The sequence below is a fragment of the Rutidosis leptorrhynchoides genome, chromosome 10, assembly GCF_046630445.1.
Source record: "Rutidosis leptorrhynchoides isolate AG116_Rl617_1_P2 chromosome 10, CSIRO_AGI_Rlap_v1, whole genome shotgun sequence".
NCBI lineage: Eukaryota > Viridiplantae > Streptophyta > Magnoliopsida > Asterales > Asteraceae > Rutidosis > Rutidosis leptorrhynchoides.
The window spans coordinates 125,692,342-125,712,166 of NC_092342.1; the positions used below are offsets into that span (position 1 = coordinate 125,692,342).

The 19,825-nt window shown below is 35.7% G+C and overlaps 2 protein-coding genes across 3 annotated transcripts; one reads left to right on the top strand and one right to left on the bottom strand.

Moving 5' to 3' along the window:
- Positions 1-643: 643 nt before the first annotated feature.
- LOC139872288 (uncharacterized) lies at positions 644-4,619 on the bottom strand. Of its 2 annotated transcripts, XM_071860129.1 has the most exons (10): positions 4,369-4,619; positions 3,704-3,876; positions 3,378-3,536; positions 3,022-3,171; positions 2,794-2,937; positions 2,570-2,726; positions 2,306-2,478; positions 1,802-1,857; positions 1,088-1,190; positions 644-972 (listed from the first exon to the last, which is right to left on the bottom strand). In XM_071860129.1, exons 1-10 carry the CDS (start codon positions 4,565-4,567, stop codon positions 883-885), a joined length of 1,404 nt encoding a protein of 467 aa, XP_071716230.1. In that variant the 5' UTR covers positions 4,568-4,619; the 3' UTR covers positions 644-882. The 2 variants fall into 2 exon arrangements, with proteins under 2 accessions (XP_071716230.1, XP_071716231.1); XM_071860130.1 differs by lacking the exon at positions 3,704-3,876 and having other exon boundaries at positions 3,378-3,520.
- A 782-nt stretch (positions 4,620-5,401) lies between these two features.
- LOC139870604 (uncharacterized) lies at positions 5,402-6,362 on the top strand. The gene is made up of 2 exons (XM_071858385.1): positions 5,402-6,057; positions 6,110-6,362. The coding sequence occupies exons 1-2, from the start codon at positions 5,402-5,404 to the stop codon at positions 6,360-6,362; spliced, it is 909 nt and encodes a 302-aa protein (XP_071714486.1).
- The last annotated feature ends 13,463 nt before the right edge of the window (positions 6,363-19,825 follow it).

The following is a 19,825-nucleotide window of genomic DNA, read 5'->3' on the forward strand; positions in this document are numbered from 1 at the left end:
GCGGTTCAAAACTCCTTGTCTTTCTCTTTCACTACTCTTTATTTGACTTATTATATGGCTAGATCTTGAACTATTCAATGCTTCATGTATCTCTTGTTGAATTCGTTTTCTTTTCGAAAACGTTTTCCGTTTTTATACAAGTTATCGTGATTTTGACTAAAAACTATTTACAACACACTCCAATGATATAAAAAAAAATAATACATCTATGATTTACCTTTTAGCTTCTTTCTTTTTTAAGGAACTAATGTTATACTGATATTACATTGGAATAAAATAATGATGCGACTATGCGAGTGAGCAGATTAAGTTTACACTGGACCCCGTATTGTCATAAAAGTAAACATTACGAATTAAAGACTTCTTCATCAGAAATGTACATGTTGTAAAAAAAGTCCGATTACTACCGATTATTCTTGTCTAAGAGCTGACTGTTCCGTTTTTTCAAAATTCATTTAATTAATAGGTCAACGTCGATTAATAGGTCAAAATCATATTTGTTGATCAAAGTCGGTCAAAGTCAAAATTGGTTAACATTTTAACATTAATTTAAACTAGAATTTATAGTTTTTGAACAAAATGGACGATATAAGACAATTATGTTAAACTTTAGGTTTATGTTTATGACTTTCTTCTATATTTACACATAATTTTGAAATATATTATTTAAATGTATAAAAAGTACATTCCGATTAATCACCGACTAATCCCGAATTACCGATTACTCTTTTCAAAGTCCCGACCGATTAATCCCCTAATAACGAATTTCGCAACCTTGGGTATGTAGTCTATTTTCCAAATCAGTTTTTTTTTTCAACAAATGCATACATTGGTATAATAGCCTAAGTAACGATCTTCCTAAGTACAGTACGTGTACACAACTTATATGAGGTTCATCCTGTTCGGAATCTGTATTCCAGCCCTTTTCAGAAGTTCTCCAGAAGCTTGTTTTGCCATTGAAATAATCTTGGCCTGCCATAAACAAATTTCAAGCTTTGCATTGATGAAGTTATTAAAGAAAAATTATATTATCCAGGCGAATGTTAAAACAAAGTATACATAATTGTTGTTAATGTGATTATGATACCTCATCAACATTCATGACTTTCTGATTCTTCATGATCCAACGGCCATTACACATTACAGATTCAATATTTTCACTCCGCAAGCAATACACAAGGCTAGAGATGCTGCACATTACATGGCAATTAACAAATAAAATATAATTAAATCTTATAGTCCCTCCATACATATTTTATTATCCATTATTCGTTTTTAGAATGTCATAAATTAAGTGTCTACTTTCATAAATAAATAGAAATAGAATAGATAAAGGTCATTATACTGTATGCAAATAAGGTAAAACTGTAAAGTTAACAAAAAGTCGTGATAATTTTCTTTTTCTTTGTAAACGAGAAAAGCCTCCTATGAACGAGCACATTGGCTCCCCGATAGAAGGTAAAACCTCGGGTAATCAAGCCCCCCGAGCGCGAGACCTGTTACCGGGTGAATTGCGCATTATGCGCACCCTCTAGTCACACTTCCTTTTTGAACAATTTGGCATAGCCAGGAATTGAACCCGAGTGGTGTGCTTCATTGGGCAACTCGTCGGTGACCACTCAGGCAAGCCTGGGTGGTTAAGCCGTGATAATTTTTTTAACCACAATTTTTTAAATCTATAGACTATAAAATTGGGACGAAAGGAATTTTTTAAACCACATTTCACTAGACAACAAAGAAATTCAAGTTAAAGTTTAAAAGGAATCCAAAATCCAAAAGGCATTTTAGTGTTTGGATATACCAGTCATGAATTGGCACCATAGACCAGGATGAAGGATTGATTACAATCAAGTCAGCCTGCAGGAACATGCATATAAATACAAATTAAAATCCTACGTGACATTATGACCAAACAAATACTTTTATATGTAAATGGGCTAATTTAGGTTACACTCTTTATTTATAATAGGTCAAAGAGGTAGAATGAAAATTTTAGTTAACAAGTAAAAGGGTGTGAAACATACAACCTACTAAATCTTGAAAATTAGATTAGTATATTTATAGTATATCATTGTAATCAGATGGAACACACTAACCATACAAAACTTTTATTTTTCTTTTTCTTTCTTTCTAAAAGTAGACAGAATGGTTTTTGTTCAACCTGACCCGAACCCAATTTGACCTGATACCCAACTTGACCCACCCAGTCTTCTACCTCTAGGGTATGTCATTATTCACCCTTAGCATAAGGGAGAAAAAAGGAGACCCGAAAGTATTGGCTGATTTAAGGAAAAAAAAATGCAACCTTCTTTCCGACTTCAAGTGATCCTATGTCGTTCTCCCAAAGTACCGCTTTTGCACCATTTATAGTTGCCATTTTCAGAATTGTTTCCGCAGGTAGAGCTGTAGGGTCCGTAGTTCCATTTGAATAAACTTCCCGCCCTTTGTTAATCAAAGAAGCTAAGTACATCTCATCAACTGTAGAAAAGATAATTAAAGATTCATAAACTACCATCACTAGAGGTGACAAAACGAGCGGGTCAGATCAGAAGCAATTCAAATTTCTAACCAATGCTCATTCTGTTATTTGATGGCGCTCCATCTGTACCCAACGATACACAAACATTGGCATCGAGCATTTCCTTAATCGGTGCAAATCCAAGCATACGCATGGCAGCAGCAGGACAGTGAGACACCTTAACCCCAGAATTAGAAAGATAGCCAATCTGAAGAATGCAAATTATTTGAATTCAGTTAAATCGTAAGTCGGTCAATAGTGACAAGTGAAATTACCTCATTTTCATTGACCCAAACAGAATGAGCTGCAAGCAGATTACTTGTCAAAAACTTAATCTTCTCCAGATATGTAACCGTTCCATGTTCAACTTCTCGAGTTTGCATCACAAGTTGATTTTCAAAAGGTATCTCTGCAACATGCTAGGTTTTGAAACAATTCGGTAATTAGAAATTTGATATATCTTCACCAGTAATTTTAGTTATATAAAAATAAAAGAGAGTTACCATATGGATTCCAGTTTTCAGTTCTTTTGCTGTATCTCTTGTCTCAAAAAGTAATCGGTCAGTTGAATTCATAATCTGTCGTATCCCAAGCCATATTCTAATTCGCCCGTCAGCAGTATTGTTATGCTTCTTATGCAATTCCTTTTGGAACTGCATACTTGCAAAAAAAAAGCAACAATACGTATTCGCAAATGCATAACAAAAACATAGAAGACTATTAGATTTATACACCACTAAACCTGCTTTAGAGTGTTGGACAGTACAACATCATAATTGTATGTTTAGTAGTTTATGAATCATCACCTCTTTATTCCGAATTCCACATTATCAATTGTTGACAGTAATGGAAATTATACCAGAATACATTCGTCTGCAGTCCTAATGCCCCATGAAGATGGTAACCCGTTGCCAGAATCCATAATTGACTCGGTCAAACATGCGCGTAAACCTAGTAATTCAACTGCCCTTGCCATTCCTGATACATGTTGTCCACCTGCTTCTGCAAAGCAAGTGACCTGTATGTCATTTTTGTAAAAAAAAAAATTATTATATAGTGAAAACCATAGTTTAAAGTAGTTTATTTACTTAATGATTTTACAAAATATGCTAAATAAGTGATCAACACTTCTAAATTTGAAAAAGGAACTTGTTTGGTTCATATACGAAATTAAGAAAACCTTACTCCGGAGTGAATGAGTTCAATTCCACAAAGTAAAGTGGAGATGTATGAATCGTGTTCGGTCATATTAGATTCATACGGCCAAATGCGATGATGCAACCATGTAAGCAAATCGACATCATCAGCAATTCCTCTAGCTAATTGTTGAGATGTATGGACGTGTGTATTAATCAATCCTAATAAACATAATGCATACATTGAATTAATCATGATTGCTAACAGATTACTTAAACGGCTTTTAAGAGCCGGTTACATTTATTAAAAAAAAAAAAAGAAGCACATATAATATGCAAGTACTAAATTCTTTTAACTATCATAAGTGGTTATTAAAACCAGCAAGTAAGATGTCAAAACCTATAGGTTGCAAAACTGACCCAAACTATAAAACACCGAACCAGGGTCATATGGTCTGGATATATTTTGGGACCAGGATCGGTCCAGGCCAAACACCAGGATCAGGCTTTTCTTGTTTTGCCTATCTCAACTAAAACTTGTTACTTATAATCTAATAATTTAAAAACTTAAAATCCTCAAATCATGAAGCTCAAAAGATACAAAGCACTAATTGATTAAAGTCCTTAACTGATATCTAAATCAAGCCTATATAATTACTGATTTACTTGATAGAATTATTACATATAATATATTGATTATGTATAGAAAGTAACCAGGAAGTATAAACTGGCCATGAAGATCAATGACATCATGTGAATTTGAAGAGAATTCAGTAACTATATCCAAAGATTGACCAATGGCTATAATTCTATCGTTTTCGATAACGATCCCACCGTTACGAAATACTCGAAGTTCATCGTCCATAGTGACCATCAGAGCATTGTGTAGAATTATAAATCGTGAATTGTTCATTTGTTTGTGTAGAATAATAGCAGAATTCAAAAAGTTTGTTTGTTCTGTTGTTTTCTCAGAATATCAATTTCAATGATATTTGATCGTATAACATGTTTCTGTTAAAACATGATCCAACGCCTTAAGTTTTTTCTATTGACACTTCTGATCCCTCAAGTTTTCTATTCTCTTGAATCAGTAATATAGTAGTTTTCTTGAAATTTTTATCTTCTAATCTCTACCGGACATTGCTTGCTTGTCAAAATTTTTATTTACAACTGAAGAAAGATAAACATTACATATACATAACTAATGAAATTACAAACTTTAATCTGTTACGTTAATCCCACATATCGGTAAATTTTCAATGGAATCTTGAAGGCTCTTGTACAGGGCCGGTCCTAAAAATTGAAGTTATAAAGGAAGTCAAAGTGAAAGTCAACAGAAGTCTCAAGTTAAAAACAGAAGAAAGTAAAGTACAGGGTCCTGAATTGTAAATATGCATTTATGAAGGACTTGAGTAGAACATGGTGTAACGTTTTCTGTTAGTAGTTGTTAAGTTGTTAGGGTTAGATGGTTGAGTACATATAGAAGGGGTTATCTGTATTCTAGTGAGTCAGTTAAAAATTCAATATTCAGATTGTAAATTGAGGTGATTACAAATTGTTTCAATGAATCAATGGTTCACAATTGTGTTGTTCTCATGGTATCAGAGCGTATGAACTTCACATTCAACCGTTCATTGTTCGTCATTTCAATTTACGTTTCGTAGATTGATTTCTTTTTTATTCCGGTGATTCGTTGCTGTATTTTGATCTCAAATTGATGTTTTTCGCTTCCGCAAGTCTCAATTTCATGGATCCACAGGTGTTTCAAAATCCGTTGTTCGTGCATCCTTCCGATGGACCTGGATCGTTGTCGATTCAGGAAAAGTTAATCGGAGCTCAAAACTACCGGTCATGGCGTAGGTCAGTTGAGATCGGACTGTCAACAAAGAGAAAGTTAGGGTTTGTTACTGGCAGTGTGATCAGATCTGCAACAAATGCTGTTGAAGCTGAGCAGTGGGACACGTGTAACAATATGGTGATAAGCTGGATCATGAATTCAGTTTCTGAATCGATTGTTAAATCAATAATGTTTGTAGGAACTGCATCTGAAATTTGGAAACAGCTTGAAAAGAGATTTGCACTTAGTAATGGATCGAGGAAGTACAAGTTGTACAAAGATATGTATTCTAGTGAACAACTAGGATCTACTGTTAGTGAGTACTATACAAGAATGAAGTGTATTTGGGAGGAAATTGATTCAATGAGTGAATTGCCAAGAATTGAGAATGTAATACCTGAGATTGTTGCTTTCTTGGCTGCTTTGAATTTGCAGAAAGAGGAACAACATCTTTTCCAGTTTATGAATGGATTGGATGAACATTTTGGTGCTCTCAGAAGTCAGTTGTTGCTTATGACTCCTCTTCCTAATGTTGAGATGGCGTGTTCCATGCTTCAGCAGGAAGAGTCACAGAGAGATGTTTTCACATTCAAGTGTTGAGACTACTGCACTGTATAGCAAGTCTAGTTCTGGTGAAAAGTCCAGTGATAAGTGTGCTATTTGTGGACACAAATGGCATGCACCTGATAAGTGTTGGGAAAGAATTGGCTATCCAGCGTGGCACTACAAAAGTAAACTTGCTGCAAAACAGTCTAAGGCTAAAACTACTTTTCCAAGTAAGTCAAAGAAAGTGGCTGCAAATGTTACTCAAGGAAACAATGTTGTTTTCACATCAGAACAGTTTGAACAGTTGCTGAAGTGTTTGCCTTAAATGACTCAAGGTAATGGAGGTGATTTTGATGATGAACTTGATCATCACTTTGCAGCAGGTATTACTTCTAGTAATGCTAATTGTACTCAATAGATATTAGATACAGGGGCTACTGATCATATGACCCCTAGTACTAAAGATTTAAAGAGTTTAAAAAGTCTTTTGTTGAAACCACACATAAAACTTCCAAATGGGAATACATCAGTCATCTCACATATGGGTCAGGCTAAACTTGATAATAGTATGGAATTGAATGATGTACTAGTGGTTCCTGCATTTAAGTTTAGTTTGTTGTCTGTCCCTAAGTTGACTAAGGATAAACCTTATATTGTGATATTCTTTTCACAATTCTGTGTTATCCAGGACTTGACAACAAAGAAAGTGATAGGACTGGGTGAAAGGAAAGAAGACTTGTACTACCTGGTGAACAGTCCTCTTCATCAACTGGACAAGAATCTTGTTAGCTTGTTGTATGCTTCTGTAAATAATCTCAGTTTGTTTACAATAAAGGATGGGTGTAGTGTGAATTCAAGTAAGCTTGTAATGTCCTATAGTTTGTGGCATCATAGACTAGGGCATATTTCAGATACTAAACTCAAGTATATTTCTTTTGTTCCATCAAAGTTAATTGAGAACAATGAAGAAAAGTGTTTACATTGTCCAATGGCAAAATTTACAAAATTACCATATCAGTTGAGTGATTCACAAGCTGTAGATGCATTTCATCTTGTACATATGGATATATGGGGTCCATATAAAGTACCAACTCAAGGAAAATATAGATATTTTTTGACTCTAGTTGATGATTACAGCAGAACTACTTGGATATATTTGTTAGTGCATAAGAATGATTGTTATAATGCTTTTAAGTCATTTGTGAAGTTTGTAGAAAATCAGTTTAATAGGAACATAAAGATTGTAAGATCTGATAATGCATTAGAGTTTGTGAAAGGTAAATTGGGAATTCTGTTGAGAGAAAAAGGTATAGTACAGCAAACATCTTGTGCAGATAGGCCTCAACAAAATGGGAGAGTGGAAAGGAAACATAGGCATATTCTTGAAATAGCTAGAGCCATAAGATTTCAAGCACATTTACCATTAATGTTTTGGGGTGATTGTGTTATGACTGTTGTGTAACTTATTAATAGAATCCCATCTTCAGTTTTAAAAAATAAAACTCCTTATGAAGTGTTACTTAAAAGTTCACCCACATATGATCATTTGAGAGTTTTTGGATGTCTAGTGATGGCTAGTAATCCTGAGAGAAATACAGATAAATTCAGTGAAAGAGGTGTGCCATGTATGTTTCTGGGATACCCTGCACATCAAAAGGGATACAAGTTACTGAATTTGTTAACCAAGAATACATTTGTTTCAAGAGATGTGGTATTTTATGAGCATATCTTTCCTTACTCTGCTGATTTTGTTAATAAAGTGTTGAAACCTGTACCTGCTGTGTTCTCTTCAACACCAGCTGATTATGATGTACATTTGGTTACTCCAAATGTGTCTTCAATTAACCAAGAATCACAGCTGGATAATCAACAAGCTAGTACTAGTTCCTTAAATAATCAGTCAACAGAAGTCAGAAGGTCAACTAGACAGTCAACTATTCCAGTCTGGCATAAAGATTATGTTTTTTCTCAAAATCAAACTAGGTTATCACATGTGCCTGTTGTAAATCAAGTGTCCTCACCTTGTTTTGAAAAAGAGTTCCAATCCTATGTTACTGCTCTAATGGCACATTGTGACCCAAAGTCTTTTAAACAAGCTGTGGGGTGTCTAGAATGGTGTGAGGCTATGAACTCTGAATTGAAGGCATTAGAAGATAATGGCACTTGGGAAATCACTGATCTTCCTCAAGGAAAGAAAGCAATAAATTGTCACTGGATCTATAAGACTAAGCTGAAAGCAGATGGATCTATTGATAGGAAAAAGGCTAGACTAGTGGTGAATGGGAATAGACAAAGACAAGGTATAGATTTTGAGGAAACCTTTGCTCCAGTAGCAAAGATGGTTACTGTGAGATCTTTACTTGCTGTTGCAGCCATGTTTAATTGGGAAATGTGTCAAATGGATGTTTCCAATGCTTTTTTACATGGTGATCTTTTTGAAGAAGTGTATATGACATTACCATTGGGGTATGCTGGACAGGGGGAGAAAGTTAAAGACATTCCTCAAGATAAGTCAAAGGTGTGTAAGTTGAAAAAAAATCCTTGTATGGGCTCAAGCAAGCCCCTAGGCAATGGTTTGCTAAATTGTCAGCTGCTTTAGTTGAATTTGGATTCAAACAGTCAAAAGCAGACTATTCATTGTTCACTAAAAATGATTCAGACTATTTTACAGCTGTTTTAGTGTATGTGGATGATCTGTTGATTACTGGTACTAATAAAGATCAAATAGATGTGTTAAAAGCACAACTGAGTTCTCATTTCCATATGAAAGACCTAGGTGTAGTGAGCTATTTTTTGGGATTAGAGGTTTCTAAATCTAGTCAGGGAATATTTGTATCTCAGCAAAAGTATACAATGGATTTGCTAAAGGAGTATGGTGTATTAAAGTGCAGGCCATACAAATTGCCTTTAGATCCAAATACAAAGTTACAAGCTGATTCTGGTACACCTATGACAGATCCTAAACTGTATAGAAGATTAATTGGTAAGCTCATCTATTTGACTATTACAAGACCAGATATATGTTATAGTGTGCAGTTGTTAAGTCAGGTTATGCAATCACCAACATCTGTACATTATCAAGCTGCCAAGCATCTTTTAAGGTACCTGCTGTTAGCTCCTGCACAAGGGATTTTATTGGCCAATAATTCTGCTGTGGAGTTGAAAGCATTCTGTGATTCTGATTGGGCTAGTTGTCCTATGACAAAGAGATCTACTACAGGTTATTGCATTTTGCTAGGTGATTCTCCTGTATCTTGGAAGTCAAAGAAGCAACATGTTGTGTCTAGATCCTCTGCAGAAGCAGAGTACAGGTCAATGGCTTTGACATGTTGTGAAGTTACATGGTTAGCTAGTCTTTTTAAAGATTTGGGACTGCAAGATTTAGGGCCAGTGAAACTGTATTGTGATAATCAAGCTGCCTTGTATATTGCTGCAAACCCAGTATTTCATGCTAGGACCAAGCATATTGAAGTGGATTGCCATTATGTTTGAGATCAAGTCAAAGATGGGAAAGTCAAGCCTTGTTACATGAACACAAAATCTCAGATTGCTGATATATTTACAAAGATTGTTACTACTGATCAACAAACTAGGTTACTGAGCAAGTTAGGAGTTTTGAATCCTAATAACTCCAAACTTGAGGGGGAGTATAAAGGAAGTCAAAGTGAAAGTCAACAGAAGTCTCAAGTTAAAAACAGAAGAAAGTAAAGTACAGGGTCCTGAATTGTAAATATGTATTTATGAAGGACTTGAGTAGAACATGGTGTAACATTTTATGTTAGTAGTTGTTAAGTTGTTAGGGTTAGATGGTTGAGTACATATAGAAGGGGTTATCTGTATTCTAGTGAGTCAGTTAAAAATTCAATATTCAGATTGTAAATTGAGGTGATTACAAATTGTTTCAATGAATCAATGGTTCACAATTGTGTTGTTCTCATGGTATCAGAGCGTATGAACTTCACATTCAACCGTTCATTGTTCGTCATTTCAATTTACGTTTCGTAGATTGATTTCTTTTTTATTCCGGTGATTCGTTGCTGTATTTTGATCTCAAATTGCTGTTTTTCGCTTCCGTAAGTCTCAATTTCATGGATCCACAGGTGTTTCAAAATCCGTTGTTCGTGCATCCTTCCGATGGACCTGGATCGTTGTCGATTCAGGAAAAGTTAATCGGAGCTCAAAACTACCGGTCATGGCGTAGGTCAGTTGAGATCGGACTGTCAACAAAGAGAAAGTTAGGGTTTGTTACTGGCAGTGTGATCAGATCTGCAACAAATGCTGTTGAAGCTGAGCAGTGGGACACGTGTAACAATATGGTGATAAGCTGGATCATGAATTCAGTTTCTGAATCGATTGTTAAATCAATAATGTTTGTAGGAACTGCATCTGAAATTTGGAAACAGCTTGAAAAGAGATTTGCACTTAGTAATGGATCGAGGAAGTACAAGTTGTACAAAGATATGTATTCTAGTGAACAACTAGGATCTACTGTTAGTGAGTACTATACAAGAATGAAGTGTATTTGGGAGGAAATTGATTCAATGAGTGAATTGCCAAGAATTGAGAATGTAACACCTAAGATTGTTGCTTTCTTGGCTGCTTTGAATTTGCAGAAAGAGGAACAACATCTTTTCCAGTTTCTGAATGGATTGGATGAACATTTTGGTGCTCTCAGAAGTCAGTTGTTGCTTATGACTCCTCTTCCTAATGTTGAGATGGCGTGTTCCATGCTTCAGCAGGAAGAGTCACAGAGAGATGTTTTCACATTCAAGTGTTGAGACTACTGCACTGTATAGCAAGTCTAGTTCTGGTGAAAAGTTCAGTGATAAGTGTGCTATTTGTGGACACAAATGGCATGCACCTGATAAGTGTTGGGAAAGAATTGGCTATCCAGCGTGGCACTACAAAAGTAAACTTGCTGCAAAACAGTCTAAGGCTAAAACTACTTTTTCAAGTAAGTCAAAGAAAGTGGTTGCAAATGTTACTCAAGGAAACAATGTTGTTTTCACATCAGAACAGTTTGAACAGTTGCTGAAGTGTTTGCCTCAAATGACTCAAGGTAATGGAGGTGATTTTGATGATGAACTTGATCATCACTTTGCAGCAGGTATTACTTCTAGTAATGCTAATTGTACTCAATAGATATTAGATACAGGGGCTACTGATCATATGACCCCTACTACTAAAGATTTAAAGAGTTTAAAAAGTCTTTTGTTGAAACCACACATAAAACTTCCAAATGGGAATACATCAGTCATCTCACATATGGGTCAGGCTAAACTTGATAATAGTATGGAATTGAATGATGTACTAGTGGTTCCTGCATTTTAGTTTAGTTTGTTGTCTGTCCCTAAGTTGACTAAGGATAAACCTTATATTGTGATATTCTTTTCACAATTCTGTGTTATCCAGGACTTGAAAACAAAGAAAGTGATAGGACTGGGTGAAAGGAAAGAATACTTGTACTACCTGGTGAACAGTCCTCTTCATCAACTGGACAAGAATCTTGTTAGCTTGTTGTATGCTTCTGTAAATAATCTCAGTTTGTTTACAATAAAGGATGGGTGTAGTGTGAATTCAAGTAAGCTTGTAATGTCCTATAGTTTGTGGCATCATAGACTAGGGCATATTTCAGATACTAAACTCAAGTATATTTCTTTTGTTCCATTAAAGTTAATTGAGAACAATGAAGAAAAGTGTTTACATTGTCCAATGGCAAAATTTACAAAATTACCATATCAGTTGAGTGATTCACAAGCTGTAGATGCATTTCATCTTGTACATATGGATATATGGGGTCCATATAAAGTACCAACTCAAGGAAAATATAGATATTTTTTTGACTCTAGTTGATGATTACAGCAGAACTACTTGGATATATTTGTTAGTGCATAAGAATGATTGTTATAATGCTTTTAAGTCATTTGTGAAGTTTGTAGAAAATCAGTTTAATAGGAACATAAAGATTGTAAGATCTGATAATGCATTAGAGTTTGTGAAAGGTAAATTGGGAATTCTGTTGAGAGAAAAAGGTATAGTACAGCAAACATCTTGTGCAGATAGGCCTCAACAAAATGGGAGAGTGGAAAGGAAACATAGGCATATTCTTGAAATAGCTAGAGCCTTAAGATTTCAAGCACATTTACCATTAATGTTTTGGGGTGATTGTGTTATGACTGCTGTGTACCTTATTAATAGAATCCCATCTTCAGTTTTAAAAAATAAAACTCCTTATGAAGTGTTACTTAAAAGTTCACCCATATATGATCATTTGAGAGTTTTTGGATGTCTAGTGATGGCTAGTAATCCTGAGAGAAATACAGATAAATTCAGTGAAAGAGGTGTGCCATGTGTGTTTCTGGGATACCCTGCACATCAAAAGGGATACAAGTTACTGAATTTGTTAACCAAGAATACATTTGTTTCAAGAGATGTGGTATTTTATGAGCATATCTTTCCTTACTCTGCTGATTTTGTTAATAAAGTGTTGAAACCTGTACCTGCTGTGTTCTCTTCAACACCAGCTGATTATGATGTACATTTGGTTACTCCAAATGTGTCTTCAATTAACCAAGAATCACAGCTGGATAATCAACAAGCTAGTACTAGTTCCTTAAATAATCAGTCAACAGAAGTCAGAAGGTCAACTAGACAGTCAACTATTCCAGTCTGGCATAAAGATTATGTTTTTTCTCAAAATCAAACTAGGTTATCACATGTGCCTGTTGTAAATCAAGTGTCCTCACCTTGTCTTGAAAAAGAGTTCCAATCCTATGTTACTGCTCTAATGGCACATTGTGACCCAAAGTCTTTTAAACAAGCTGTGGGGTGTCTAGAATGGTGTGAGGCTATGAACTCTGAATTGAAGGCATTAGAAGATAATGGCACTTGGGAAATCACTGATCTTCCTCAAGGAAAGAAAGCAATAAATTGTCACTGGATCTATAAGACTAAGCTGAAAGCAGATGGATCTGTTGATAGGAAAAAGGCTAGACTAGTGGTGAATGGGAATAGACAAAGACAAGGTATAGATTTTGAGGAAACCTTTGCTCCAGTAGCAAAGATGGTTACTGTGAGATCTTTACTTGCTGTTGCAGCCATGTTTAATTGGGAAATGTGTCAAATGGATGTTTCCAATGCTTTTTTACATGGTGATCTTTTTGAAGAAGTGTATATGACATTACCATTGGGGTATGCTGGACAGGGGGAGAAAGTTAAAGACATTCCTCAAGATAAGTCAAAGGTGTGTAAGTTGAAAAAAATCCTTGTATAGGCTCAAGCAAGCCCCTAGGCAATGGTTTGCTAAATTGTCAGCTGCTTTAGTTGAATTTGGATTCAAACAGTCAAAAGCAGACTATTCATTGTTCACTAAAAATGATTCAGACTATTTTACAGCTATTTTAGTGTATGTGGATGATCTGTTGATTACTGGTACTAATAAAGATCAAATAGATGTGTTAAAAGCACAACTGAGTTCTCATTTCCATATGAAAGACCTAGGTGTAGTGAGCTATTTTTTGGGATTAGAGGTTTCTAAATCTAGTCAGGGAATATTTGTATCTCAGCAAAAGTATACAATGGATTTGCTAAAGGAGTATGGTGTATTAAAGTGCAGGCCATACAAATTGCCTTTAGATCCAAATACAAAGTTACAAGCTGATTCTGGTACACCTATGACAGATCCTGAACTGTATAGAAGATTAATTGGTAAGCTCATCTATTTGACTATTACAAGACCAGATATATGTTATAGTGTGCAGTTGTTAAGTCAGTTTATGCAATCACCAACATCTGTACATTATCAAGCTGCCAAGCATCTTTTAAGGTACTTGCTGTTAGCTCCTGCACAAGGGATTTTATTGGCCAATAATTCTGCTGTGGAGTTGAAAGCATTCTGTGATTCTGATTCGGCTAGTTGTCCTATGACAAGGAGATCTACTACAGGTTATTGCATTTTGCTAGGTGATTCTCCTGTATCTTGGAAGTCAAAGAAGCAACATGTTGTGTCTAGATCCTCTGCAGAAGCAGAGTACAGGTCAATGGCTTTGACATGTTGTGAATTTACATGGTTAGTTAGTCTTCTTAAAGATTTGGGACTGCAAGATTTAGGGCCAGTGAAACTGTATTGTGATAATCAAGCTGCCTTGTATATTGCTGCAAACCCAGTATTTCATGCTAGGACCAAGCATATTGAAGTGGATTGCCATTATGTTTGAGATCAAGTCAAAGATGGGAAAGTCAAGCCTTGTTACATGAACACAAAATCTCAGATTGCTGATATTTTTACAAAGATTGTTACTACTGATCAACAAACTAGGTTACTGAGCAAGTTAGGAGTTTTGAATCCTAATAACTCCAAACTTGAGGGGGAGTATAAAGGAAGTCAAAGTGAAAGTCAACAGAAGTCTCAAGTTAAAAACAGAAGAAAGTAAAGTACAGGGTCCTGAATTGTAAATATGTATTTATGAAGGACTTGAGTAGAACATGGTGTAACATTTTCTGTTAGTAGTTGTTAAGTTGTTAGGGTTAGATGGTTGAGTACATATAGAAGGGGTTATCTGTATTCTAGTGAGTCAGTTAAAAATTCAATATTCAGATTGTAAATTGAGGTGATTACAAATTGTTTCAATGAATCAATGGTTCACAATTGTGTTGTTCTCAGAAGTACTTAAAACGAGGTGAAAAAAGGTCGTTAGATCTTAACGAATAATATAAGCTATTTAATCGCGCTCGAGGGGCTTGATTATTCGAAGTTTTACCTTATATGGGGGAGCTAATATGCTCGTTCATTGGAGGGTTTCCTCGCTTACCCAAAAAAAATAATAATATAAATATTGAAAGAAAATGCCCAAATGAATGGTAGCAAACTTTGACTTCACTTTTTTCTAAGGCCATTTATTGTTGTTTTGGGTCTATTGTGCTTCGTATTCGCTATTTCAATTATGTTTCCCCATTTCTCGGGTTTCCCATATTAGTCCATGTGCATATGTGTATATCTGGGTCAATACTTGTAACGAACTCCACTGACCTAACTCCTTAATATGTAGCTTAGTCGTTGTATCAGATAACCCATCTCTGTACTATATATGCAGTCACTTATCAATGAATGAAACACAACTTTTACACTTCAATATTATTTCCATTATTATATGGTATCAATAGCTCTACGGTTTAAACTGGCCAATACGATCCCAAAACATCATAGTACTCCATGTCTACATCAACAAGTGTTGTTCAACTTCGGGCACCAACACACCTTCCTACCAAACTCACCCAATTTAATTTTTTCGTATGGCGCCGACAGCTATTTTCAACCTTAATCGGCTACGATTTACTTGGTTTTATCGATGGCACAACCACAACCTCGCTAAAAGTTTTAGAGGGAAAACCAAACCCTGATTACTTGATCTGGTATCGTCAGGATCAGGTCATCCTGAATGCAATTCTTGGAAGCTGCTCAGCTAATATTCAGACACATATATCCTCCATGCCTTCGGCAAAAACAGCATGGGAACGATTAAATGTTCTCTATGCTAACAAATCAAGAACCCGTATCATGTCACTCAAGCAACGACTAATCAAAAATACGGCTGAAGGCAAATCTATTACTACGTATCTTCAAGAAATGCGTAGTATTGCTGATGATCTTGCTCTAGCAGACAACCCAATTGATGATGATGATCTTGTCCTACACATTCTCCATAGGTTGGGGAATGATTTCAAAGAAATATGCGCAGCAGTACGTGCTCGTGAAAAACCTATTTCATTTGACGAATTACACGATAAATTGGTTGACTTTGAGACACAACAAAAATGCACCATCACGCCTACCACTGATGTTATTCCAACAGCCAACTATACACAGCGTGGATACCGCCAAAACACAAATCGCAATCCACGATCTGCACCAACTGGTCCAGCACAGAATCGTCCTCAGTCATCTCGAAATCACTCTTCACAAGCACCTCGAAATTCAGGCTACAATAAGGACGCTTTCTGTAACTTTTGTAGTTGATATGGCCACTTCACCAAGGAATGTCGCAGCCTTGCTCGGTTCTTAAAAGAAAACGAGGTTTCCCCTATTGCAAACTACACCGGGACTCATTCCGCCTCATCTCCCTCGTGGATTCTTGACACGGGGGCATCCCACCATGTTACAACTGACACCAACAATCTACAATCCTTCTCGAATTATGGAGGACCCGAAGAGATCATCCTAGGAGATGGTACATGTTTACACATTTCCCATCTTGGCAATACAACACTTAAAACAAATTCTCATTCCTTTAAACTGTTTGATATCTTATGTGTACCTTCTTCTCATAGAAACTTGATTTCTGTTGCTAAATTCTATCGCACTAACCATGTTTCTATGGAATTTTTTCCATTTTATTATCTTGTGAAGGATCTGAAAACACGAGCACCTCTGCTTCGGGGGGAATGCATCTATGATCTCTACAACATCCGCCAACCACGTCTACCTCAAGTCAACTCTGCTACTCTGAATAATACATGGCACAACCGCTTCGGCCATCCATCCTCTCGTGTTTTGAATTTTATTCTTAAAAATGCATGTTTATCAACTACCTCTTATGTAGACACTAGTTGTCATTCATGTTTATGCAATAAAAGTACAAAGTTACCATTTGATGATTCTTCACTTGTAAGCACTTGTCCCCTTCAACTGGTTTACAATGATATGTGGGGGCCCACTGACCTGTCTCATGATAAATATAGGTACTATGTTATGTAACACCCCAAATTTCAAGATATTTTTCTAGTAATTAATAAGTAACTTTTATTAGCGTTTTATATGTATGATCTAAGAATAAATGTAAAAGAAAGGTTAGAAGTGACTTAAAATATTATTATTATTAATAATAATAAGTGTTGGTGGTTGTGGGCTAAAAAATATTAAGTCGAAATGCTTAACGGTTAACTTTTCGATAAGTTGTCATTTTGGAGCAGTTTCGTAAAACGAGCATAACTTGCTCATATTTTCTCGGATTGAGGTGATTAAAAAACCTAGACGTCCTTAATTAAATATGTGACAACTTTCGTGTTTTAAGTTTTTCAAAATTCTGCCCCGATTGACGGGAAACGGGCCAAATACGAGTTAAAGTGGGGTTTGACAGCTTTTGTATATTAAGGGACTGAAAGTGTAAAATGCCTAAAAACGTTTTTGGCCATCAAAATCAGTCTTGAGAGCTCATTTTCCAGCTCTAACAACTTCTGAAAACTTACTCTCATTTTAGAGAGAGAGTGGGGCATTTTTAGAGAGAGAAAGAGGAAGAACATGGAGAAAAAAGAGTTATCTTGACTCATTTGACTTGATTCTTGTTCTAGCTATCTAGGGCTTCAATTTTAATGCTTTGGTAAGTTCTTAATTCGAATTTTATGTTTTAATTTCGTTCTTGAGGTCGAATTAGGGTTCTTGGTGAGTTAAACATCAAGTAAGTTGTAGTGTTGCTTCTTTTGGGGCATGCATGTAAGGTGTTTGATGAAATGCCTCAAAGAAGAGTTGATGTTGATGATGATGATTTTAATTGTTAAAAATGAATCTTTGATGATGCTTATGTCTAATTATTCATGAATTTGAGTTTCATAAGTAATATTATGGATTAAAGAATTATTGTTGTGATGTTAAAGAACATGACATACTTATGCATATAAGGTGTTTGTTAAAATGCCTAAGAGAAGAACTAGTAATGTTCATGATGTTATTAGCCATGTATGATGATTAAATTGTGTTAAAAATCATTCATAATAGTGTTATTAGTATATGTAAGTTGCTTGGTTTTGTTAGAAATGTTTTTGTGTTGAATTGAGTTGAAAATAGAGTCAATGATGTCAAACCCGTCACTAAGAAAAATTGCACAAAACTTGATTTTGTAAAAATCATATAAAATCAACCGTAGCTCCGTTTAGGGCATGTGAGCACTTTCCGGAAAGGGATTTGAGTGTCCTTTCCAATGAACAAGTCTTTAAATGCTGAACAGAGACTTAAATGGGTCAGAATATGCTGTGAATGTAGGGCTATCCAAATGGTGGAATTGTGTAAAGCTTGAATAAAGTATTATTGTTTGGAATTTTGGGCATGTTGTAAGTGTCCATGTTATTAGGAGTTATTTAGACATGAGTTACCACTTGTAGTGTAGTGGTTCAAGTTCATTTCTTGAGTCAAAATCGGTCAAAAGCTTAATTGGGTTAAAATTAAGCTAGTAGCCACTTTGATGCCTAATGGCGTTATGAGCGGATTTATGTGTTAAGCAAGTTATTAATGTGATTAGCATTGTGATTAGGAGCTAATCAAGGGAAGGAAAGCGGCAAAGTGTGCAAAAGAGTCCAAGGTGAGTACATAGGTAAATGTATATTCAATTAACGATTTAATTATGCATTCGATATTATGATGTGTTTTTCGTTGTATCATGAATGTAGCGACCCCGACAAATCGTCAAATGACGGCGTCATCTACGTATGGTCCCATTACATGGTCGTAAGTCTTTATAACAAAGTTTAACCGAAAAATATGTCGCATTCATTTCATAAATGAGGATGTTTCAAAGTTTACAAAAGTAGTTTCCATAACAAGTACATAACAATGTTTAAAGTTTGTATGAAACACGTGCGACACAATTAAAAGTAGTCAAAAAGACGCTCCACGTATGCAAGTATACTCGAAATCCAATGCAAGTATCAAAAAGTATGAGCGGAAGCATGTATCACCTAAGTTCAAGGACCTGAGAAAAACATAGAGAATCTGTCAACGAAAACGTTGGTGAAATCATAGGTTTAAATAAGTAAGTGAGTAAAAGTAAGTTGAACCACAAGATTTGCAACATCGATAAAGTCATAGTACATTCTAAAAGTTAATATTCACGAGCACTCAATTATCAAAGCTTAACATTCCGTCCGTTGAACCCCGTAATAATAGTGCTAGAACATACACTGTTTCCCGAAAATATATTTCACCTGTAGACGGTAGCGAACCGTCCGAAGTGAGGGTTTGTCAAACCCATATGGCCATATAACATAAGTTCTCGCTTACACCATCTGATGTAACTAATGATAATCGAATTGAGGATTTATGTTCAAACTCGTATGTAGAATGTTTGTTTTCCCTGTACTTGTGTTCACGTAGTTTGAAAGAACGTTTATATTTTCTCATCCCAAAAGTAAGTTCAAAAAGAGTAAAAGTGGGACTATGATCTCACCTTGTATGCACGAACCAAAAAGTACTTCGACAAGTAACGTGTGCAAAGAACAATGCTAGTCTTGACCTAAACAAATAGGTTGTATCAATAACGATAGTCACGAAGGGTCAAAGATGTTCAATTAGTCCTATGGCTCAATACGACTCGATTAATATAGCATGTGAATCAAATCATCAAGTTTCATGCAAGACACAAGTATAAAAGCATGTTAGAAAGATTGCATAATTAATTGATTAAGTTTGACAAAAAGTCAAACTTGGTCGGGTCAAAGTCAACGAAAAAGTCAACATGTTCGGGTCGGGTCCCGAACTATTTTTCTGAGGTTTTTAATCATATATGAGCATGTTAGAACAAGTTTCATGTGAATCGGAGGTCCGTAGTATGCCAAACATTTTTCGTATTTTGGACATGGAGGTCAGAACCTGACCACGGCATATGCCGCGCCGCGGCCAGAGGTGTCGCGCCGCGACATTAGGCATGGCCTGGTACCTGGTCAGTTTCAAATGTTCAAGTCTTGGTCAAAACTTCAAACAACCATAAAACGCAAACCGTAAACAACTCGAAGGTGTATCTT